Raw genomic sequence first — 25,489 nt, 5'->3', positions numbered from 1 at the left:
ATCATAAACTCTAATTTAACTATATAAATACTTGCTTTCTGTAGTGTTGTAATAATTAATTGGAAATAGTGGAATTTCATAGGGATCCTATATAAAAAAGGAAAAATCTACATGGGTAGTTCAAATAAAAACATTTATTTTTAAAATAAAAAGAATTTAGAGTCCATTTGGTTCATAGTTGGAATCAGAATCGAAATAGTTGGGTCTATTCCTCTCACCTATTTGGTCCAGACCAGAATTAGAATTAGATGGGGGAGTCACCCTGAGGAGGAGGATGAGGGAATGACCATTCCACAATAAATGGGAATGGTTAATTTTAATTCTAACTGTTTGGATGGACAGGATTGGAATGCCCTGATTCCAAACTCCTATTCTTGTGAACCAAATGGACCCTTAATGCTTAGATCCTACACCAAGTGGTATTTTGTGTGGTGATGCAATGTGTCTCTTGAGATTTTGTTTCTGTGACACGTTAGTGCCACATAAATGATTATGGTCACATCTTGTTTGGTAGGTTGATTAGATACAAATGTTTTGTACCTTCTCTTATATTACGTTATGTGAAACCCACTTTTAGAATAAACATCATTTTGATATTTCCATTGTGTTCCATTTCCCTTATGCGATGCCTAGTGGCGTTTATGTGTAATAAAACACAATAATCAATTGTTGCATGGCTCATAATGTTTTATTCCCAATTTCTAGGGATGGCAATGGGGGGGGGGGGGGTGTTGGGGAGGGTTTTGTAAATTATAGACCCTACTTGCCCGCCTTCCTTAACCTCCCAACTCGTATTTGCCCCAAAACCTGTAGCGAGTTGGATTTTAAGAATCCAAACCCTACCTGCACATGGAAATGCAAAACCCTCCCTGCATTTAGGGGTAGGGGAAGGTTGAATTTAGAACTTGAATCTAATTTCCTATTATTTCTTGTCATATATAAGCAATAAATAAGTAGAATAACACAAATAAACAACAAAATTTCTAATTACTTCATTAAGACACGTAGAAAAGACATAAACTATCAATTGTCTTTCACATAAAATTCATAATATTATTAAATTCAACACTTGGTACATAAAGTTTATATGCTTTTCAACAATATGCGGGTTGGGAATGATTGACTTTAGCTTAATACTGTACCCTACTTGTATCTATATGGATTATAGAATCCTAAAACCATCCTTCAAACGAAAAAAAAATCTGCCCTATTTGGGAGGGTTAGGGTGGATATCCATCGGGTAGGATAGAAATTGCCATCCTACCAATTTCCAATGCATAAACACAAGTACGCAACATACACCATGATACCAAACATCACCTAAAAGACAATTGGGCACTATTTTGATTCATGGATCTAGAATTGGATTTTGTTTTTAATTCAATGAATGTCAATCATGACTGTAGTACTATAGAGGCAAGAAATGAGAACACCGATAACATGTGTGATGTGTTTACTATAAAATTTCAAAGCCAAATAGTATAATTCCTTGAATTGTATACAAAATTCAAATCAAAATCCATCAAATCAAACAAATGTAGCCTAAATGTTATTTTGGTAAATATATCAATTAAACCAGTAAAAAAACATTTAACCCATGGCCAGGAACGATTGGTTGATATAAAGAAAAGTTACTATCTTGCAAGGTACCGGATATTTACCCACAAATGAATCTAAGACGATAAGATGAGATGATGAGATCCACCAACCTTTCCAAAAATGAAGATTAATTTCGATGGTAGATATGATGTTGATGCTATCATAAGGGCAATTGCGTGTGAGGAAAGGTACGGTACACGTGGATCCCAAGGAAAAAGGTTTTGGGATTTACAACCATAGATTAATTATGTCATGGGAAGCAATTTAGACACGTGGGTCGTGTTTCAAAAGAAAAAGACTGAAGATAATGTGAAGATAACCAGAAAAACTAGCTTCCATGTTTGAGAGATTGAACAATTGAGCTACTCACCGCCCATCGCTACGGTGTCGTCATGTCGATGTAGTCAGGGACTCAAGGATGCAAATGAATGGGATCATGATCCGATACTATTCGATATCCGATTCTATTTGGTCAATTTCGGATCATCCCTGTTTAGATTTTTGGATCGGATCGGATCGGATCGAATTTGGATTATTTCTATCTGATACACATATATATATATATATATATATATTATTTATTTATTTATTCATAATTATATATTTATAAATTTATTATATTATTTATTTATTTTTATAAAAGCATATACATGATAAAAATAATTAAAAAACTTATATTTTTTGTTTTTACTTTATTTAAATTAGTATATTTTATTTTCATTTTAATAATTTATTAATTAAAAAAAACAAATTAAATCAGATCAGATCCAACTTACCAATAGGATTTAAATTCAAATCGAACCCTATAAAACTTAATCAGATCCAACATGAACAGTGTCAAATCGGATTCGAATCCGATCCTATTCGTTTGCATCGCTAGATGTAGATCCGCTAATCACCAAGCACGAGCTACATCAGGTCCATTCATTGAATGGACTCTATCGGGGTCAAGGTAGGATGCGGGTTGATGTGAACCCACATTAAACCTGATCTCGTGTAGAACTTACCCTATTGCTTTTTTTGACCTCTATTAACAATTTAACAATGTAGCCTAGTTTCAGTTTGGACCAATGTTTTTTAACTGTAGTTGACCCAAAAGTTCAGACCGTTTGGCTTGGAAAACCGTTCGGCAATTGGTGTTTTATTGTAACACTGGTCCCTATCCAAAAGTTGTTGAATTGGCTAATGATCCATTGACTCGAGTGGTCGAACCATCAACTTATTCAACGATTTTGGCCATTTTTTATTTTAATTATTTTTATTTTTCATTACAACGGGCCATATGTTTGAGTAGACGATAAAACTATCAACTCAGGAACCAGTGCCTATAATGGTTTCAGATCTGGGTTGGGTTTTTAAACCTTGATAAATACCAATATGCATAGTGTAAAATCTTGTATTTTCTATTATTTTGTATGTTTTTAATTATTTATATTGTATATATTTATATTTATACTCTTTTCAAATTGGGGAGGGCTATTCCATTACTATGGGCTTGTTTGGTAGGCGGAATTGAAGATTCAATTAAATTGGTTCAGCTGTTTTAGATAAGCTATCAAAAGAGGCCAAAACAAACAGCCTTCAAATAATTAACAGCTGATTTTCACCAAACATAGCTTACAGGCTATCTGTGTTGGGCCCACATTGAAGAGCCAGAAGCCGTTGTTTTTTACCCTCCCAAACGGGCACTATGTATGGGGTGAATCCGCTTTCCGGTCGGATCGATTGCCCCTCCGCCCTCCCGAGATGGGTCGGGTCAAGGTTATGGCATGTTTTGAGTTGGATTCGGCTCAACCTGTATCGAATCTGACCCGTTGACATCCCTACGAAAACAAATTTATTACACGCACTAAAAAATAATACTTTTCATCAGGTGGTCAAAAACAATTCAATCACGCCGATACATACGGCAACGTCTCAGGTGGGGTCCACTCACTAGAGGAAGCATCGTACTATGCATAGTCAAAGAGAGGTGCCAACTGTCTGACCTGATAGTCGTCGCGATGAGGTTACTCTCTTACTACTGTTGCCTTGCAGCTGTAAAATATCCATTCCGATCCCTCCGTTGAAACCGGACGATACGGGCGCAATCATGATTCGCCACGTCATCACGAGATATGTAGCCACGTGTACTTAGACGACGTGGTGTATAGTGGTTGGCTAAGTTTTACGAGCAGAACCGTAGGGCATGAATGCGTCAGCGGTCCATAGCTGACCCAGATGGCCTGATGGAGATATCGGTGGATTTTCAAGCAAACAAATCATAACAAACTTCCAAAATCTATTTATTAATCCTAATCTTCATTCGCAGCAATTAATAAAAGCAATGAATATCAGTCTCTCCAGTAGTGTCTCCAGGCTCAAATCAATCCACCAGAGATCTCTAATCTTCAGTCCTTCACCGCGGACGGCTCTGATCCCTCCGCAGTTTTCACACCTCCAGCCGCGAAACCCAAACTCAGAGCTAACTTCCTAGAACCCTCTCATCAATGAATTCAAAACAACACAACCCAACTCTCTCTAGTCTCTTCCTCTCTCTATCCGTCTCTTCTTCGACCCTAGAGCAAAAACCCTAGATCGTTAACGGCGGGCGGAAACACTCATTCCTTTGCAGAGGGGTCGCCGCAGCTGGATCTGCAAAGTGGCGTGCTTTTCGTTCGAAGAATCTTGCGTTTCTTACTCTGCGGTAGAAGGAATCTGCTGTGGTGTTGAAGATTGTATTGCTATTTGGATCTGATCTCTTGCTTGGTTACTTAATTTGGTGTCAGCTGATGGAATGACGTCCAAGGGAGGGTTTTTTGTTTTATTGGAGGAATTGGGTTGCAAGGGAGGAGGTTCGGAGGTGTGGAGGGGAATTAGGTTCCTGTTCTGGTTTAAATAAACTGGGAGGAAGGGATGCCAGAATTGAAGTCATTTTGGATCGCTAGTCACTTATGTTGCGTCGGTTCAGATTGTTAATTGGTCTGAATCAGAGAAGTGTTACAAAGAAATTGCTCAATGCCAACTCACGAGCGGTTAGACCTGCTATGTTGGAGGCGTTACAGGAGGTTGCCGTTTACATACACAGATTTCACAACCTCGACCTGTTCCAGCAAGGGTATGTGTTTTGACTAGTTGGGCCATTTTTATTTCTCGTGGACAAAATGTGTCCTTTCTTGTGAGAGAATAGTAAGTTGGAACTGACGCACTCGTAATTGTGTTCATTTTAGTAATTTATGCGGCTTTCTTATTCTTTTCTTCTCTTATCGTCTTAGATGGTATCAAATTAAGATTTCTATGAGATGGGAGGACGGTTCTTACACCTCGCCTGGAACTCCTGCAAGAGTTGTTCAATATGAAGGTACTGCTGCCAGAAGTTACATAGTATCAATTTCTTGGGTATGCGTTCTCTGGTTAGCTTAGAATTTGGTCAGAGAAACTGAAAACTAATGCTCTCATTGTATAATATTTAAATGTGAGCCAAAGTCCCATACTTGCATGGTTGGGTTTTGGTGCATAGCTCCCCAGCTTTCCAGGTCTACTACGAACATGATATGAACTTATAAATAAGCAAGGGCAGCTACCATCCCAATGGTTGATGCCCCACCCATGTGTAAGGAACAAGAAATTTATTCTTTAGATCTATTTTGAAAAACACTTCTTTGCATGGTGTTCTTGCCAAGCCTTCATCATAATTTGGAAAATCTCCCCAAAGAAGATTTTCTGATATCGTAAGCCTCCCTAAAGCTTATGCTGTTTTTTCTTCAGCACTAAAACATGTTGGTGCCTATATGTATTCATAGATGCATAAAACAGAGTCAGAAATTTTGTTCCTGCTTCTAAGAGCAAAGATCAACAAAAATGTTGGGACTGTATAAGGGCTACTTAATGAGATTATGAAACACTTGTAACAATGAAAAAAATGGGAAAGCTTTTATTTTAATTGAAAATAGAAAGCCACAAACAGGAAAACTTTTGAGCAATTTTGTTGATATCCTCTCACAATTAGCAGGGCTACAACAATAGGACTGGAAAACTTTCATGTCTTCTACTGAATCCAATGTCTCTGAACATGAATTGGGTCTAAAAAGAGTATTAAATCCTTTTGCTTCATCATCCCTAATTGTATTCCAGTAAGTGGTTGGATTTAGGAGTTCTGATAGGTCATAACTCATAACACTTTCACTGAATTTGAGCACTCGTATTTACATCCTTCTTTCTTTACCAAAAAAAGATTTACATCCTTCCTTCTGGTTTCTTCTGTAAAGAATCTAAGTCTTCCTTTTACTTTCTACTTCTTGCATATTCTAATGAAATCTTCAAGTTATTGACCAAAAAAAAATCTAAGTCTTCCTTTCAACTATTGAAGTTCACGGTGATCTTCGAGTTCTCTTCAAACTCAATAAAATACATGCCAATAAATCTTTCTCTCTCTCTCTCTCTTGATGAATGATGCCACGAAATCTCTTTGACTTGATATTTTCTGGTAATTAAGTAAAAAATAACTGTTGTTAAAGGAATTTTCGAAGATTTACATTTTTTGTTAAACAAGTTGTTAAAGAAATTTTCCAAAGATTTACATTTTCTGTTAAACAAGTTAAGGCAACCAAAAAATTAAAGTCTTACTTGATACAGCTACTTTTGTATCTGATAGTTTGATAGAAAGGGTTTTACACTATTCAACTTATATCTTTGCATGAATTTGCAATGAATTAAGGAGATTGTCCACCACAGAAATCATATCCGGTTTGTTTGGGTAAAACATATGATTGGTTTGAATGAACTGAGGCTCCTCATACTGAGGAAAACCATAAGCATCCTTCTCTATTAATAAAATGTGGAATAATCAGATGAAGACTGCACCTCTAGGATCAAATGTTCTTTCCCCTTTTGATGGAGTGCATTTTCCTTCAAGATGGGCTACTGAATTGTATCATTTAGTTGTACCTAAATCTCTGTGGTTCATTGAAGAAACAGGATGTTACTAGACACTATTATCCATTATCACAAGTATCTATGTTCAAATCTTTATTCTTTAACATGGACCTCAATATACAAAGCCAGATATGCACAAAAAAGTGTTTCATGATCACAACATAAATGCTTCTCAATTGTTATGATGCTGCCTCATTAAGGATGCAAGCGGATCGGATCGGATTTGAATCAGGGTATATCTGAATCTGATCCGACACTGTTAATTGCAGATCTGATCGGATCTGATAGACATGGACCTGAATTAGAATCCAATCGGGAAGTCAGATATTAAGATCTGATTTGTTTTCTTAAAAAATTAATAAATTATTAAAAGAAAAAATAAAATATACCAATTTAAATAAAGAAAAACAAAAAATACAAGTATTTTTAATTATTTTCATCATATATGTACCTGTTATTTATAAAAAATAAATAATATAACAAATTTACAAAAATACAATATAAATAATATATTTGTAAATAAATAAATAACATATATATATATATATGTATTACATATTTATATAAATAAATATATAGCATATATATCAGATTGTAAAGGGGGGTTAATCCGAATATGATCCGAGCCTATTATCCGACCCGACGATCCGAATTGGGGTGATCCGAATTCGACCAAATAGGATTGGATCATGATCCGATCCATTTGCACCCTTATGCTACTGCCATAGTACTATCCTTTTGGTGTTTTTGTTTTTGTTTTTTAAATTTTGAAAGCAACTTTTGGTGGTTTTTGAAACTCTACCAGGATTCCTATATTATATTATTCATATGTACAAGGCCCACCTGCCTTTGAGGACTAAATTCCCTTATTCCACATTTAGATAACTAGTAGTACTGAGTTAAACAACCAAAGATTTGTAAACCCTAAATACCCTATTTTTTTTTGATTGTTACTAAATACTCCTATATTTGTGGTTACCAAATCAAATTCCAGTCTGAAAGGGCCTTATATTGTCTTGGATCTGCCATGGAAGATTCTTCCTTTATGCTTCCTTCCCTAAGAGTCTATAGTCATCTCCAAATCCCCTTAGAGCCATGGCTACACATCCTATCCAATGAATCAGAGAACTCCAATTTTATAGTAGGTCAATTGGGAATCCTGTTCCAACAGGGATAGCTGGAGTTTTATTGAGGCTAATGTACTTCTCATCAGAATCTCCATGGAAAGCACCTTTTGTATTTCCTTGCTAGCCATTGATTTGACAAATGCAAGATGGAATCTAAGAGTGGGAAATGGTCTCTATGGAGATTGGGTCACTTCTTGTTCATGAATGAAATAAGGGAAACAATAATTTGTAGAGCAGTATAAATATGATGGAATTGGATACTAATGGAACTGAACTCAATAGCAGATGGTTTAGGCGGATCTGGGGTTGGGAGGGATTTTTTGTATGGTGTCATCTCATATCTGACTGTTTGCTTATTTATTTTTGGGTATGGGATGCAAAGCTGTTCATATGCTTTGCATCTTTATACATCATCTCGTTTTCAATCCTCTTTTTTTTTTTCATATAATTTATTTCATATCAATTACCTTCTAAAAACAGAGAGTAATTGCGCCTCTCCTTTGGCTATTTGAACTTTTGGTTCAATTGGGAATTGGCTATTTTAATGTTTGAGTTTTTCAGAAACTTCATATCCAAAACACTATCACCTTTTATAAAGTTTGGGGTTTTGCCCTCTTCTTGTTCTGATTTGAAATTTTTAACTGTCACCCCACCTTCCCAACTGAAGGGTGGGTTATTCCTGTAGTATTTCTTTTTCGCTTTAATGTGTAGGCCTTTAGTTGCACCAGGAAATCTGAGTCCTGAATTTTTTTTGACAGTTGTATTTGGTTTTCTCTTACTGAATATTAGCATTTCGTGAATTACTTTGTTCTTTCTGCATTAATGTATTGCTGTTCCTATATTTTTAAGACTTCTATAACAACTTATGGCTGGAAAGTAATACCTTAGAGTGCTGATGCAGCATCTGAAGTGGGTCCTGATGATATCCTTGGAGGTTGGAGGATTGATGACACAGACAACAGTTTTTGTACACAGCCTTTCAGGATCAAATATGCAAGACAGGATGTTCTTCTCTCTGTCATGGTCTCATTTATTTTCTCTCTTTATAAATGTGAGGTACTTTCTCCAGCTACCCCCACCCCCACCACCTCATTCAAAAAATAAAAAAAAGGAAATATAGAAAGAAAGAAGCTTGCCTGTTAGTAGTATCGTGGTGAGATTTGTCTGAAATTCTTAATTGATGCTAGCAATATCACTTCCCGACTTATCGTCTTACCACTATGTGTTTCTGTTTGCTAAGATGGTTGCTTCTGTTGCATGTTTGCTTGGCTACTGACCTTCAATACTATTTTAGGGCCCATCTACATCTGCTGTGATTTTAAAGTTTGAGCTTCTGTATGCTCCGATATTGGAGAAGGGGTAAGTATAAAGACTTTACTTTATGGGTTTGCTTATTTAAATGGCAGCTGCTTGTTTTTTTTGGTCATTTTGTCTTTCTCTGGACAATTTATTATGTGCATATTGCAATGTTGATATCCATATTGAATCATATCATAACCCTAATCAATGTGTACATTCTGTGCAGGTCTGACATGCAGGCATCTTTGGATGCAATTCCTGCTGCAGTCCATGAATTCCGTCTTCCTCCCAAGGCTCTTCTAGGTTTGCATTCATATTGCCCTGTCATTTTTGATGCTTTCCATGCAGTACTTGTTGATTTAAGCATCCATGTTGTACTGAAAGCTGGAGCCCATGGTTCCTCACAGATGGTATCCAGGTTTGTTACTGTTAACCGGGTTTTGGTTGTACATTGTTTTTATTATTTTCTTGCTGTTGGTTGTTAGTAAAAAAATGTTTGTTCTTCTCTTTTGATTTGTTAGAATAACTTGCTTGTCTGATATATTCCAGTGATTATTATTCGGTTGGAGATGTTGCTGGTGAAAATTGTGTTGGGTCCAATAAAGTATGCACTTCTTTCTCATTCAATTCTTGTTTTCTGTATTCTTTTCATGCTTATATTTAATTCTGTGCCTTCTATTGAAGCATTGATGGTTTTCTGTGTATGATCTTTCTTCTTGGACATGTGGTATTGGTTATTTTAGGTTTCTAGGTTTCTTTGTTCCATTTTTAATGATATCTTATTACATCAGGGACTTAAAATTTTAAATCTCGATTCTGAACCATGTTTCAGACTATTATGAAACTGAAAATTTTGGTTAAATTTGATTGCATTTTTAGATGCCATTGAAATTCCAAGAATTGAGCAGTTCAATTTCTATCTTGTCCATTTTATTCTTATTTTACCTACTTTCTCTCTCCTTGAGATCTTATTCCAAGGTGCTTGTTGAATTTGAATTGGTAATGGTTTTTGATTTGGTTTTAGATGCTGATATGTGTTTTTTTGTTTTGTTTTGTTTTTTTTTTTGTTTTTTGCTTTAGAAGGGGGGTTTAAGGGTGTGTTATCTTGGATGGTGTTGTTAAAGGGGAGAAATTGAGAAATTGTAAGCTTTTTTTTTGCTGTATCTTATAATGCTCTTTTTATTTTGATGAATTTTCCTTTATTTTTAAGTAAAAATGATCTTATTCTTTGTGGTTCTCATCCTTATCAAGATTTATCCAATTTCTTATCTTGATTTAGTGCCAACATTTAGGGATTTCAGATTCTCCATATATCTCTTTTGGTTCTTCCTGAAAATGGCTTGAAATGTCAAAATTTTGAATCTTTGGATGAATCTTAAATCCATGGATTACAATGTCTTGGTTCCCCCTCACCCCCCAACACACATATTATATTCTTCCCTGGGTTGTGTTTTACAGGGGGTTTTAAAAGTCTGCTGCATAGATGTATCTTGCTTCTTGCATTAGAAAGCAGTAATTGGAACTTCGATCACAACTTAAAGATGCAAAAATCATAACATGAGCATTAGGAAATATAATTTCTTTTATACAAGTTTCTGCTTTGCTGTCTTTGAAGTGCTTTTTGCTAATCTTTTTTAGCTGGTTCTTAAAAATAATCCTTGCTAAAACCTTTTAAAGAGTTGAATTTTGACACATAATTTATCAGGCATTGGATCAAAGGGATTCTGTCCATTCATATCAAATTGCATTTCTTAAAGAACTGCTGGTTGCTCGTGACATACTTCTTGAGGAACTACAGAAGCTTAGCAAAGCAATTGATCAAACCATAGACTTAACTGATGTTATGTCCAATCTGGGTGACTTTAAATTGATCAGCACATATTTGCAAGAAGATCTGAGTATTGTGGATGCTGAAGATGTAACAGTAACAGCAAGGCATGCAGCAGCTATGCCACAAAATGGTTTTGAGGTACTTGCTTGATTTTGGTCAGCACAGTTAGTGCCCTTTTATCATAATATCATGTGTTGTATCAATGCTGTAGATTCTGTTTAATCTTTCAAGTTCTCTTGTCAACCAGAAACCAAATCATGCTATTGATGAGATGCTCCAGTCTCTTTCTAAGGATAACCTTCTAAGCACTTTCAATTCAGTGGGGAAGCAACTTTCTTTTCTGTGGAATGCATTTCTGAAATTCCACAGGTTTGTTATACCCTATGTCTCCATCTCAATTTGCTCCTTTTTTAAGTCTATCTTCTCAATACATTTCTTTTCTTTATTTTGAAGCATAATTGAATTGTATGGTATTATCTCAGTAATATTTTAGTATTGTAAGCTTGGCCCTTGTTCCGTATACCTGAAGGGAAAACACTGATTGCTATTACCTACCTACCTTTTGAGATTTCATTATGGTAGTGAGCAGTGAGCACAGCCTACTTTACATACTTGAAGTGCCATGCTTAATCTTGAAATTATTTGTATCAACAAAAACATAATGTGTTACAAACCCTTGTGATATTCAAAATGACCAAGGCAGCCCTAGCCCAACAAGTGGCTCCAATGTACTCCATAAACCAAAAAATGTGTTTAGCATGGCAAGTTATGTCCCCATTAAAGCTTTCTTTTCACTACTATCCTTCTTGCCAGACTATCAGTGGTTCAACTGGTAGATCTTGACTGTTTTGAGTGAGGAATTCAGCTGACTCTCAGAGACCAGGTCTAAGGCAGTGGTGGGAGAATGGTCTTTAGAGTTCTGAAAGTTGGAGACGACAAAATGTACTCGGGGGAGTTTTGCAGACTCTGGCAAGTGAAAGTTGTAGATCTGGGGAATTCTACAACCGAAAGTGAGTGCAAGAAGTGTTTCCACAGGTTCTGCAAGGAAGTTGCAAGGTTACAGAGGGGAGACATTAGGGTTCTGGAGACAAGAGGAGATCTCTCAAGGATGTTCCAGAGAGCTAAGACAGTAGGCTTGCGAGTAAGGAGTGGTATGCTTGGTGTATTTCTGTGTGTGTTCAAGAGTCACACTGCCCTTTTTGTATGTGTTTGTCATGCAATATGTGCCTGATTCCAGAATATTCTTGTCAGAAAAGTGTTCTAGTTAGTTATGCCAGTTCAGCACAAGTGGTTACAAGTGGAGCACGGAGAAATTTGTACTAAACAGGATGTTCTTCCTAAGTCCTCGCGTGCTCTCTTGACATGTATCACCCTCTCATATGCTGAATTGCTCGGTGAAATGCTTATGTGTGCTTTGCAATGTGACGTGCTTGGCAGTGTGTTAAGGGCTCGGATGCCTACTTTGCAAGCTGTTTTGCTAACCAATGGTGTTGGGCATGTCCATGCTCTTGCCCAAGCCTATTTGATCTATAACTAAGCCTCCAAGGCCTTCAGGAGCTCCATTATCCTCACCATCACTTCTCTTCCTCTTCCAATTGCAGCTCCTCTATCTCCCTTGAGATGGCTGCCACTGATTCACCTTCTCGTTCTGTCTTTCTTGGTGTTGATGTCGGTACTATCAATGCTTGCGTAGGTCCGTTTCTCTTCTTCCCTCCCTTTAATCTTCTACTTTGATTCATGATGTTTGCCAATATAAGGCAGCTGATGAATGCTTGCTAGAGGCAAAATCTTAATTGGAATGGTATATCCACAAGTTGGAATGAATGCTCCTTCAGGGACACTGCTGCACTTTGGGAATGGCCAATTAGGGGTAAATGCACTCTAAAGGCAAATCTCATGAACTTTTTAGAGATGGGCAATCAAGGAGAGGAAGAGTCGAGAAATTTTTTGCAAGGCATGGTTGGTGAGTTGCTTTGACCTGGTCAACTTGGATGCTAAATGTCGGTGGCAGTGGTGGTCTAGGTTTTGAAGTTGAGAAGGGGATGATGATTAGGGTTCAGTTAGAGAAGGGTTTTGATAGAAGGGTAAACAGGAGCTAAAGGGGGGGGGGGAATCAATGGGAGAAAAGCCTGTCCCTCCTCCATCAGAGGGGGACTACTATTTATAGAAGGGGAGGCCTCATTCATGCATGAAATGAGAAATTCCAGAATATTCTCAAGGCAGTTAACTTGCACATCCAGGCCAATTTGATAGGGACACATGCCAGATTCTAGGGTGGGGAGTTATCAGCCTGCACAGGCTGTAATGGCCTTCACCTCTATTATCTTACCACATGTTGTGTGTGGGATGCTTCTGCATATCTCACATGCCTGTATGTTGCTTCTATTGTCTGCAGGCCTTACTTTTGTACTGTGGCCCAGCAGCTCGTTTTGCTTCTGCAGCTTGATGTCCCATCTGTGTCTGACAGCTTGAGCTCGTGGTTTGCAGCATACGAATGAAATGTCTGCAATACTGTGCCTGTGGTTACTCTAAGCTGTTATAACTGTAATATATAAGTCCATTAAGAGCATCTAAATTTGATCATCGAAGAAGTGGAAAATTCCCTTCAGAGTTACGGTCAAGGGAATGGATGGCTGCTTGGCTGGAACTTGCTGTTCATGCTCCGTTCAGCCAGATACCCTTGGAGGTTAAGCACATACTCAGTACATGGGCATGCAACTTGGCAAGGATGTTACTCCACCTAGAGCCATGGATGGAAAACAAGGAGTTTGAATCATAGTGGAGGATGTGCCAGATTTCATTTGGGTTCATTTTTTTGCCTTTCTGCTGTATCTGCGGAGTGAAGAGGTTTTCTGGAACTTTGGAAGCCTCTATGGGGATTTATTAGGGGTTGATGAGTCTAAAGAGTACAAGTGGTCCACTGAATGTGTTAGGGTGAACGATGGATCAGTGCCCTCCTCAAATAACCAACATTGTAGCGGGTACAAGATGTAGCCAATGTTGTAGTGGAGGATGTGCTGGATTTCATTTGGGTTCATATTTTTGGCTTTTTGCTGTATTTGTGGAGTGAAGAGGTTTTCTGGAACTTTGGAAACCTCTATGGGGGTTTCTTAGGGGTTGATGGCTCTAAAGAGTACAAGTGGTCCATTAAATGTATTAGGGTGAAAGATGGATCAGCCCCCCCCCCTCAAATAGCCAACGTTGTGGCAGGTACAAGATATACATTGTTATATTTTGGGTCTGAAATCTGGCTAGAGATAATGAAGGTCCCCTAGACTTTAAGTATACCCAAGTTCAGGAGAGCCTAATACACATTCTTGGCTGGAGTTAATATTATAGAGGATATACTCCATTGGAAGGCAGAGTTGGAAGAGCTAATGACCAACTTAGGGAAGAAGGAAAAGAGAGTAACAAGACAATGGTGGAGAAGAGAGAGCAGGGAAAGGTTGCTGGAGGTTATAATGAGAGCATAATGCTCCTTATAAGGGGAGCATTGTGTTTGTTTTTTTTCCTTCTCTCAGGTGACTGCTGGTCACCTTTCTTGTACTCTCTTTTATTTTAATGAAAAATTTTATTTACCTTCAAAAAAATGCTCCTTACAAGGGGAGATGTGGAAGAGTGAGACTACAAAGGTATTAGGAGGGTTAGGTGGGATTGGTTGACCGCTAATTGCAGCTGTAGGTTGCAACCTGTTGAGAGGCATCTAAGACTACACATGGAAGGAAGAAATAAAAACAATGAAAAGTTCAAATTTTAAATCCAAAATTTCCAAAGGTCAATTCAAGATGGAGTTGACATGTTGGTGATTGAAGCCATTGTTTTGAGAAGGTAGCAAAGATTCTTAATAGAAGGTTCGGAAGCAGAATTAATTGACTCAGGAGCCAGATTGAACCAGGTCCAGGCACCTAGCAAGACTGGATTCATTAACAGTTGCTCATTGATTATAACTTATAAAAGAACATGATAAAGGCAGAAAAGAAGCATCTATACCAAATTTGGGCAAAGGAAAGAAATAATGGCTGAAGGGAGTAAGAACCTACTTATATTGTCTATTAAGGAATTGGATGACGAGTGCCACAATGTTGCTGACCAAGGAGGTTGTTTGTGGGAGCAAACTGAAATAAACAACAAAGATGATGAAAGTTGGCTCAATAATGGAGTTAGACTGTATTCCGGAAGAGGTGGATCAAGAAAAGATATAAAGCATATTGGGGCTCTCTATTGTTGATGAAGGGTGGATGGTTGATCAGATGGGTGGCTGTAAAATGTGGTAAGTGGGTGGAGTTGGTGGTTTGTGTAAAGGATCTCAATTTTCTGGAGGAAAATGTGGTTGTGAAAGCAGAACTGTTAGCATTTTTTGCAATTTTGACCTTGCTTCAAAAAAGGCGCGCACCTTGCCTTCGCCTCATGCCGCGGGTACAAAATGCCCCTTGCACTTTTTTGCACCTTGCTCTTTTAAAACACTGATATTTTCAAAATATTAAGAATATAAAAGTATTTCAAGGCACCATCACAAATTAGATTGGTGATTAAGCGAGGTGATCCTCCACGAGTGCCTTGTCGCCTAGGCACCTGCCTAGGTGTTGCCTTGACAACTATGGCTTGAACTAGTAGTCTTCATAATTCTCTTTACAAGAGGCCCATGTTACGTCCTTCTCTCCTGATCTCTGAGCAAAACAAAACATCATTCCTCTCTGTGGAAAATGAGGTGCTTTCCCTTTCATTTGTTCTTTTCTCCCCTCTAAATCCTTTGTAACCACTTATCTAACTGCAACGGTGCAACCAGAGTAGGGGCTCTGCCCCTTAGTTTTCTTTGTAATTAATACATTCAAACATTCTCTCTTCTTTATCTTTTACATTTCACATCTTTGACAACATAATAAGGGCACATCCCTTTCTTTCTTTGTTTTACTATGAATGCACATTCTCTCTCTGTCTCCTTTCATTAGTAAAACAAGGTTCCATATCCAAAGCATGGTGCAGGAATAGGAGCTAGAGGTGGAGTGGGATCATAGGAGACCGAATCTTTAAAGTTTCTAAATTTAGGAGCCTCATATGAATGTGTTTATATTTATAGTGACATGGTCTATAATCGACAATTCTATATTTGTTGTGTATCTCTCTGTGTAAAGGAGAGGGTGGAATGTGCAGGGAAGTAAAGCAGATGTCTCAATAAGAGGTTTATTTTGTATATTTCCCCAAACTAGGGCACTCTTTGTAAATCCGATGTTGAATCTTGGTACTATTTACTAATTTCTTGTTCCTTTGCTGCATATATTTGGGATTGGTTTTTCTCTTTGTTTGGGTGCAGGAGAATGTGCCAATGGAGATTAAGATGCTGTGTGATCCATCTGCTTTTGCTTGGCCGAAGAAAAGGGGAAGAATAATGTGGAGGTGCACTAGAGCAGTAGCGATTTGGACCTATAGGAAGAAGGAAATGTTAGAATCTTCCAAGAGAAGGAGAGAAGCAAACAACAAATTATTTGGTTACTGACTCATGATTTGTTTAGATAGTTCTCCTTTGCTGATATTTGGAGGAACTGGTTTTCAGTGGCTTCTAGTTCAGTGCTGAAGACTACAATAAGGTTGATTCGGCCTCCTCCCATTGAAAGTTTTCTGAAATTAAGTTTTGATGGGAGCAGTCAAGGCAACTCAGGTCCTTCTGGAATTGGAGGGGCTATAAGAGATAAGGAAGGGTATATAGTAGCACTTTATTCAGGAGTCAGGACTGGTGGGGAGTGGATACTCTTTAAAGGCTGAACTGTATGCAGTCCTACAAGGTGTTTAAATTGCAGAAGAGATGAGATTGGAGAACCTGGTGATTGAAGGGGACTGCAAGGTGGTGGTTGGCTGGCTATAAGATCCAGGTTCAGTGATACGGTGTTATAGAGATGAAATAAATAAGTTCAAATGGTTAACACAATAGATGATGAATTTGGTTATACAATGGGTGGGGAGGGAGGCTAGCTAATGGCATTGGCTGATTCTTTAGCTAAGCAAGGGGTAATTAGAGATCAGTTGGTTTGGGCTCAATTGTAATTCTTCTGCTGTTTTTTTTTTCTTTAAGAGTGAGGCTGCACCTCACGCCTCCCTCTGGGAAGCTTGTAACAGCTGCTTATCTTTAATGATTTCAATGAAATTTTAATGAACTTTTACTTATAAAAAAACAGATTTCTTAATAATTCAGTAATGAGGGGAACTTGTAATGAGGGTGAGTGGTGAAGTAGGAATTTTAATATTCGTTATGCTGATTGTATGAGAGGGGTTAAATTATGAGTGTGAAGGATGAGGTTATTTGAACGGGAGTCTATGAGAGTAAAAGTAGGAAGAGGATCAACCCATTATTCTTATTGGTTTGAGGAGATAAACTGTTTTATCTCCTCTTTTCTGTACTCCTTGTAATCTTATCAGCCTTTAATGTTTTTTTTTTTATGATAAAAACGAAAATATATTAAAAAGGAAAAACAAATACAACCTAAAGAGGTGCTAAGATAGCCTTCAATGGAAATTTCTGTTGTTTATCAAAAAAGAAAAATGTAACTCTAGTCACCTCCGAGATCGGCTTCTATCAGGGCAAAGCTGTGCCCACACCGTTCTAACAGCCATTTCCACCTTTGCATTGGGAATATCTCCTCATAAAATAAAGCATACAAGTATGGAGATATTCTCAATGCAAGGCAGTAAAGGGTGCTCGAACTGGCTTTGTCCTGACTGAAGCCGAACCCGTCACCTCCACCTTGTTTATGGAATTCCTTTTCCCCTTTTACAAAAAATGCTTGAAGAACATGCTAAAATGTTAAAACATGACCAAAACTTTTTGAGTGCATTCCATGTTTTTGGAGAATGCTTTCCTCATTGTTAAGGAATGTATTCTGTATTCTCCATTTATTTGTTCTTTGCTTTCAGTGAACAGCTAATGGTGACTACTTTCTGTCTGACCAAAATAGCCCTTTGTTGCTACTCTGTCTTGCCAAAATTATTTATTTTTCTTTTTAATTTGAGCATCATTGGGGACTTCTTTATGTAGTTTTCTTATGTATATTTTCTGTACTACCTGCACATTCACATTTGCCAAAGCCAAACATGTGATAATGATTGTGAGTGTGCTCTTTTTTTTCCAGTGTCTGTGTGGAGAGGGGGGGGGGGGGGGTATAACCCATATGGGCTTCCCACAAAATGTCATCATCTAATTAGCATTTTTCTGAGATCTAGAATGGTTATCAAACACAGAAAAAAACTGCAGTTTTATGAGTTCAACTATGATTTGAAGCCAGTGGTAGATTGAGCTACATTGTTTTCTGTTCATTTTTAAATGATAAATACTGATATGTTTTGCTCTAGGGATAACAAGACAAAGATTCTGGAACACCTTCGTGATTCATGGGTGAATGATCGAAAGGCTGAGTGGTCAATATGGATGGTCTACTCCAAGGTTGAAATGCCCCATCATTACGTGAAAAGTAACGGGGATGAAACATCTCAAAGTGTTCGTGGGAAAGTTTCACTTGCACGGAAACTAAGTGATGATGTAATTGCATTCACAAGTCCTAGAAAATACAGACAAGTTAATAAGATCTTTGCTCATAAAAACAAGGATAAATTACAGAGTGCGACCCTGTACTTAGGGGGCGACACTTAGCCCCCCGAGCTTCTTTCTTTTTTTTTGTGACAAAGACCCCCTGAACTTCTGGACTCCATCACTTTGCCCCGTACTCCTTTAATGGGGTTGATAGTGAAGATAAAATTACTAAATTGCCCATTTGAGATTCAATAGATTGAGAACAAAAGTCATCAAAATGACGAAAATGGACATGCTAATGGACAGTATCTCTTTTGTACTCGGTTACTTGCTTCCAAACCCTTGCCAAAGAAGAAACAGAGTTTTCACTATTCTCAAAATGAACTCTGTTGAGAGAAAAATAAGAGAGATGGGTAAGAGTAAGGATCTTAGAAAAAAACAAAGTTAAAGGGCAAAATAGTCTCTAAAAGGACACAAGGGTAATTTTGGGTTTTAGAAATGCTTAAAAACATACATGACAGTCACATGGGAATCTTCTGTGAACTGAAGGAATGCCGACAGTGGGGGTGTAGTGCTGGAATCTAGAAGTACAGGGGTCTTTCGGGGGGGGGGGGGGTCTTTGTTGCAAAACAAGGTTTGGGGGCCTAAGTGTCACTATCCCCCAAGTACAGGGTGGCTGCCTGTAATTTACCCTGAGAATTACATTCTTTGTGAGGCTGTAGCTTATTCAATTGTCATTGCACTAGTGACTAGTCCCTAATCTGGAATAACTTCTGTATTCAGTCAGCTGAGACTGCAATTGCACGTGCTGAGCTGCATCGGCGAAGTATAGCACAGATGAGAGTGAGTTCTTTTGTCCTTGCATTATTGCTTCCTATTATTTACTGTGAATTCCACTTGGGAATCTGAGAAGATGTGGCTGACAAGCAGATTAACAATCGGTCAATTCAAGATATGCATATTTTTGGTGACCCCTTACGCATTCCTGTTATAATCGTGGAACGTGTGCTGAATACTCCCCGCCGTACCATCAGTGGCAATTCATACTTCTCAGTTGACCAGAGAGATGCATCTAACACAGTTATGGGACCTATGGTTAAGGCTGTAAGCAATTTATCTTCTGCTGGCCCTCAAAAGAATGTACGTGTTTTAAGGGTTGTTGTCTTTGTGCATGGGTTTCAGGTATATTTTCTTTCCTTTGGTAAGATAGGCCTAAATCTATGCTTCCTAATTTATGTTCTATAGATGGCTAGCCAAATAGAGTGGAACGGCTGAACAGGATCCATGTAACTCACCCTATATGGTTGGCACAAGGCTTAGTTGAATTAAATTTAGTTGAGATGGCTATCCTTTATATATTTATAGCTTGTTTAGGTCTATAATGATTTGACAAGCTAGACATATAAATATATTTTCTCACAAAAATATAAATGCTTCATTTCTCTATGTGAAAATTTCCACTCTTTTTCAAATTGGCAAGAGTTGCTGGGATTGTCTGTGAGTAGTTACATAATGATGTTAGGGAAGTCAATATGTGTTACCAACATACTGGATGTACACATGTATATGAACCATTTCATGCGGATGAGATTACATTTGAATGAATGGTGTGGTTGAAAAGACCGGCAAGCCAGATGGTTGTCAATGGTATTAGACCCCTTGTCATTGCCTCGTGAGTTTGATTGGGTGCTCCTCAAGAGTGGCACAAATGAACATTGCCACTAAAGGAGAGGGGGAGTCTCTACTGTGGTTTGGTTCCATTATAATCTAGTTTTTGGTGTATGCCTTCCAGGTGTTTCCAGTTCTCTTGAATTGTGAGACCAATTGTCCCACCAGAAGATTGCGTGTCATGAGCAGCATTGCAGCTGATCCACTAAATAAGACTCGGGCCTCAGTTAGATTGGTTGAATTGCAAACCAATGTTTTTGAAACGCTATTGACCAGGACAGGTGGACTGTTTGGACCGGAAACTGTCCAGGCAACCGGTTCTATTATACCCGATACCTGGTCCTCGGCCAAAACCATTGAATTGGTGAACGACCTGTTGACCCGGGCGGAAACTCTGCTTCTTTTTGCTAGTTCAATTTTTAGAAAAATTTGCTTTTACTTTTTCCATAATGTTTTGCATCTGCTTTATGGTTCAAAACATGGGTCAATGGGCTCAATTTCCTTTTAACTCAAACTAAACATAAATAGGGACATCATCTGGATTTACGGCTTGTTCGGAATCAATGGCTTCTGATAGATCCTCGAGCAGAGTGCCTCATGTCAGAGGCGAATGAGGACAAAACATCTGGAGACTTCAGAGAAATGGGTTTAAGGCTGGCCGAAGAAGTGACATCTTTTCTTAGAAAGAAAATAGACAAAATGTCAAGATCTGGAGGCTTCAGAACTATCAAGCTTAGTTTTGTTGGCCATTCCATTGGGAATATTATTATAAGAACTGCCTTGACAGGTTTTGATTCTTACCTCAGCTGCTTTCTTTATGCATTGTGTTTATATTAAAAGATGTGCTTATTTTTGTCCCAGAGACCATGATGGAACCATACTTGAAATACCTCTATACATACCTTTCAATATCTGGGCCGCACTTGGGGTATCTATACAGTTCAAACTCTTTATTCAACTCCGGACTGTGGCTTCTAAAGAAGCTCAAAGGATCACAGTGTATTCACCAGCTAACTTTCACTGATGACCCAGAACTTCACAATACTTTCTTCTACAAGCTTTGCAAGGTATTGGAACTAGATTACCCTTTTATACTGATTGTCTATGATGTAATACCTTTCACAATTAATGTAGACTGATGCATTCTTGTTGGGAACCATTTTTCCCCTTTGAGGCTTAACTTTGCTTTTCTTTTTCAGCAAAAGACACTAGAGAACTTCAAGAATATAATCCTTTTATCCTCACCACAGGTAACACTTTTTCTTTCTTTTTCGCTTCTCCTGGACAGTCTAAATAGACTCTCTCTCTCTCTCTCTCTCAGTCAGGTTTATTCCTAAGCTATTTGTTTTCTTTAAATAGTTAGACCCATTTTTTTTTTCTAAACACAAGGGATGGTTAAAATTTCATGAAGTGACATTTACAATTTTATACATTTCAAGGAGTGAAGGTCTGATGACTGTAGTTGTAATACTTAAATTTTCATTTTCTTGTTTTTATGAATACATCATTGACTGGGCAGGTTGCTAGTTATTTCATATTGCTTTCTCATTATGAAGCATTTTGTTGGAACTGCTTCCACTGATGCTGATTTCTGTCATTCTGTTTCAGGACGGTTATGTTCCATATCATTCAGCCAGAATTGACTTGTGCCAAGCATCATCATTGGACTACTCAAAGAAGAGTAGAATCTTTACAGAGATGTTAAATAATTGTTTGGATCAGATACGGGCCCCAACATCTGAACAGCGTATTTTCATGCGCTGTGATGTCAACTTTGACACCACATCCCAAGGAAGAAACCTGAATACCTTTATTGGACGTGCTGCACACATCGAGTTCTTGGAGTCTGACATCTTTGCAAGGTTTATAATGTGGTCTTTCCAAGAACTGTTTCGGTAGTGGTTGAAGGCATGAAGCCCTTCTTTTCATCTCTGTCTGTTTATCCAGCTTCTGTTGGGGAGAGCTCTCTCCTACATGATCTTTCAACGCATGAATGAAGGAATTGATGGAGCTGAGGACCTATTACATGGTTGCAACAATTCAATGTTCTTTTTTGGTGGCAGATGACCATTGACATCAGCTAACCCTGGCTTCCCAGAATCGGTTAACAGACAGAGGCATTGTAAAATATGGCAGGTAGATTCTTACAATTAGCTAAAAGAAAGGTATTTATTTTGTTTTGACAGGAATTAGAAATGTAATTAGTTGGTAGGTAAAGACAGATTCACAAAATGTGGTTCTGCTTTCGTCAATGTTTTATGGAATCATGTAAGAAAGGCAGAATAACTGATAACGATTCTATGGGGACATAGAAATCATTCAATATACATTGAGTGACTTTAGCATTTAATGGTGTGCACTGTGCAGTAATAAAGGTTATTTTTTCCCCCTAAATCACTCACTGTGGTCACTTTTGGTGCTTTCAGGGTAACCGATATTAATTAGACCATTAATCTTGTACAAAGTTTGTGATTCACTGCCTGTCTTGACCTTGTTGTCTCACGCTGCTGGTTCCAAGCCCAGATAGAGAATGTTGTGTTAACCTACCAAGCTCTTGTGAGTATGGCTTATGAGTTGTTTTTTTTTTTTTTTATATTTATTTTTTGGTGCAAGGCAAAATGAAAAATTTTGCATTCAGAAACGAGGAAAATGAGATACAAGGCCACAATTCAACCGTGGGATGAAAAGCATTGATAAGAAACTGATTGGAATTGCATCTCATCAAGTCAAATAAGACCAACTAGTAATGCCATAAATTAGGGAAAATTTTAGTTTAGTACCCTGAACTTTAGGGGTAGTGTCAAATTAGTACTTGAAACTTTAAAACGTGTAACTGACATACCTAGTATCCAAACTTTCGAAAAATGTCAATTCAGTATCCACCGTTAATAGTCCATTAGTTAACTGATGCATGTGATGTCACATGTGATTTGTAACATTCTGAAATTCCAAAATTACCCTTTTAAAAAAACACTATTTATTGTATTCTTCCTTGAAACTGAAACTAAAGCAGAGCAAAATGAACAATAACGGAATGATGAGAAACCAGAAACGACTTACTTCCTCCAACATATATTACTGTATGCCTACCCATGACTGTTGAAATCTCTTGAAGTTCATCTATAACAGACCTCGAGTCTGAATCATAGATAATTTCATGGTTTAACTTGTTTAACAGTCGCTTTTCTTTACTGGGCTTACCCAGGTGGACCCGCCTGGGGAAGGTACTGATGGAAGAAAGGAACCAGGTGAACTGGCTCAAGGTTTCTCAGCTCAGTTTCAGTTACTGTATGCTGGGGTTTCTCTCATACAGTAATACACTTGTACTAGCTTAAGCGTAACATCAAGAGATGAAAGTTGAAATCAGGTTAAGCATAAGTTTTGGACCACCTTTGTCTTGGAATGGGTTTTTGTGAGGGGTGACTTCCAGCTTATCCATTAACTTTATCAGATATTATAATTGGAGGAAGAATCAAGAAACAAGATGAAAAGGACTAAAATAACAAGATGAAAAGGACTAAAATACTAGCATACAGACTTAGATGAGCTCCTTGCTTTATTATATAGAAAGAAGACAACACTTTATACTTAGCTGTCAATGCCAATCAATCCAAGTAGTTGGAGCTAAGAGACATCTCTTGAATCTTGATAGGTTACATCTCACATAATGCCTATTGGAAGTCACACCAACCAGCTGATGAGTTCTTAATTGTTCTGTACCAATTGGCTATTATGAAATTAAAAGAAGAAACTATAGATCCATTAATTCCTTCATTAGAGAAAATGATCGAACAACTAGAATGCAGATAATCAGTTTAAAGGGAAAGAGACACCCAGGATTTGTGTTCAAGCAAGTTACAGATTCATTGCAGTTGAAACAGGCCGTGAATTAACAAAGGACATGACAGGAAGATTAAAGAAAAGGCCATTGTTCTCTACAAGCAATCGAATGACAAAAACCCATTCCAAGACAAAGGTGGCCCAGAATTTATGCTTCACCTGATTTCAACTTTCATCTTTTGATGTTACGCTTAAGCTAGTACAAGTGTATAACTGTATCAGAGCAACCTCAGCATACAGTAACTGGAACTGAGCTGAGAAAACTTGAACCAGTTCACCTGGTTCCTTTCTTCCACCAATACCTTCAATAGTTTCCATCTTTAATAAATTTTCACTAGGACCTAAATATTCACCGGCCTTCAGCTTCAAAACATGTCATTTGTGTCATTTTCACAAAGGGCATTGTAAAGAAAATTAGATGACGTTCAAAGGGCATTTATGTTATTTCACATGCCACTTAACGTCTGTTAACGGTTTTAGACTAAATTGACAGTTTTTGAAAGTTTGGATAATGCAGTGACACGTTTTGAAGTTCGGGTACTAACTTGACACTACCCTCAAAGTTCAGGGTACTAAACTGAAAATTTTCCCATAAATTAAGTAATAAAAATAGAAAAATATATAAAATTCATTAAATTTGTAGAAATATCAGGACTTGTATTTTTCATCATATTAAAATTGTGATAAATAATAATTGCTGTTATTAATTATCCTACTACAGTTAAAAAAAAGTGAATTAATGTCTAGCTAGTGATCCATTGACCGGGTCAAATAACTCCGTGGTTCAATTGGTCAAATCATCGGGTTGTTGACTAAGTCTACTGTAACGGGTTTTATCCCTTGTACATAGTTTTTGCTTCATGGTGCAATTCATTCACCATAGGTTTTGCCTAAATCAAAATCAGATTCTTTTATTCAATTAGAATAGAGGGAATACAACATGCCCCCAATAAAGACTGGAGAACGGCCATTAACAATATAGTGTCCTAGATGTCTTACGTGACTTTTACAGACCAAAGAGCCTATAAAACTTGAATGTCTGATCTTCAGAGAAATTCAAAGGATTCGACTCTAGACAATTTGAATATGGTATATAACAAAAGAAAGTCCAGCAGGGTTTAACATTGGAATCATAAAATGGAACAGCATACAAAACCGAGAATTGAATGAAATTCTCGTACATCTGAATACAAGTGTATTTCTGTATTTATACTTGTAGAATAACTATATATTTCTATAGTTTTTGGGCTTCCAATGTTATCAAAATTCAAATTCAAACTCGATCTGTTTAAGGGTGAACCCAATTTAATCTTTCATAATTGGATCAGTATGGATCCACCCCTATTTGATTTGAATCGATTTAAATGGATATTCTTATATTATTTAAAATTTATATTTTCTCTTTTAGTAAATTGGTTTGAATGATGTATATTTACTAAAGAGTTATTGGTTCAGGTTTTTCAAAGGATTTATTTTCAATATACTTTGTTCATGATATACATATCAAAGTAAATTTTAGTTCATTTTATTAATAATATCTGGCAGACAAGAGTTGATTTGAGTTCATCAAATTTGAATCTAGCTTATATCTGATTTGATCAGTCTTTGCAGCCCTATTTGGTTTGTGACAAAAGATTAATATAATTTGAATTTGTGATGGTTTACATGATAGCTAGCTATGAGTGGTGCCAT

At 37.4% G+C, this 25,489-nt stretch overlaps 1 protein-coding gene across 3 annotated transcripts; it reads left to right on the top strand.

The window, feature by feature from the left end:
- Positions 1 to 3,911: 3,911 nt before the first annotated feature.
- Positions 3,912 to 22,351, top strand: LOC104586230 (uncharacterized). Of its 3 annotated transcripts, none has more exons than XM_010243395.3 (15): positions 3,912 to 4,696; positions 4,854 to 4,939; positions 8,542 to 8,696; positions 8,935 to 8,999; positions 9,166 to 9,357; positions 9,489 to 9,543; positions 10,645 to 10,908; positions 11,018 to 11,139; positions 18,112 to 18,298; positions 19,073 to 19,132; positions 19,220 to 19,471; positions 20,486 to 20,744; positions 20,819 to 21,024; positions 21,157 to 21,207; positions 21,566 to 22,351. In XM_010243395.3, the coding sequence occupies exons 1-15, from the start codon at positions 4,533 to 4,535 to the stop codon at positions 21,854 to 21,856; spliced, it is 2,409 nt and encodes an 802-aa protein (XP_010241697.1). In that variant the 5' UTR covers positions 3,912 to 4,532; the 3' UTR covers positions 21,857 to 22,351. The 3 variants fall into 3 exon arrangements, with proteins under 3 accessions (XP_010241697.1, XP_010241696.1, XP_088744766.1); XM_010243394.3 differs by having other exon boundaries at positions 18,112 to 18,334; XM_088888640.1 differs by lacking the exons at positions 20,819 to 21,024; positions 21,157 to 21,207; positions 21,566 to 22,351 and having other exon boundaries at positions 18,112 to 18,334; positions 20,082 to 20,608.
- Positions 22,352 to 25,489: the final 3,138 nt, after the last annotated feature.

Source organism: Nelumbo nucifera, chromosome 1 (genome assembly GCF_055504915.1).
Source record: "Nelumbo nucifera cultivar China Antique chromosome 1, China Antique-T2T, whole genome shotgun sequence".
Classification (NCBI taxonomy): Eukaryota; Viridiplantae; Streptophyta; class Magnoliopsida; order Proteales; family Nelumbonaceae; genus Nelumbo; species Nelumbo nucifera.
The sequence above is the reverse complement of the archived record's forward strand: the minus strand, read 5'-3'. Positions and strand labels throughout refer to the sequence as shown.

What these genes read in the sequence shown, in the direction of transcription:
- LOC104586230 (XM_010243394.3), top strand. Translation starts at nt 4,533, where the DNA reads ATGTTGCGTCGGTTCAGATTGTTAATTGGTCTGAATCAGAGAAGTGTT. An exon ending in GAAGTATAGCACAGATGAGA is followed by an intron (nt 19,133 to 19,219) that starts GTGAGTTCTTTT and finishes GCTGACAAGCAG; the next exon opens with ATTAACAATCGGTCAATTCA. An exon ending in TCTTCTACAAGCTTTGCAAG is followed by an intron (nt 21,025 to 21,156) that starts GTATTGGAACTA and finishes TTTCTTTTTCAG; the next exon opens with CAAAAGACACTAGAGAACTT.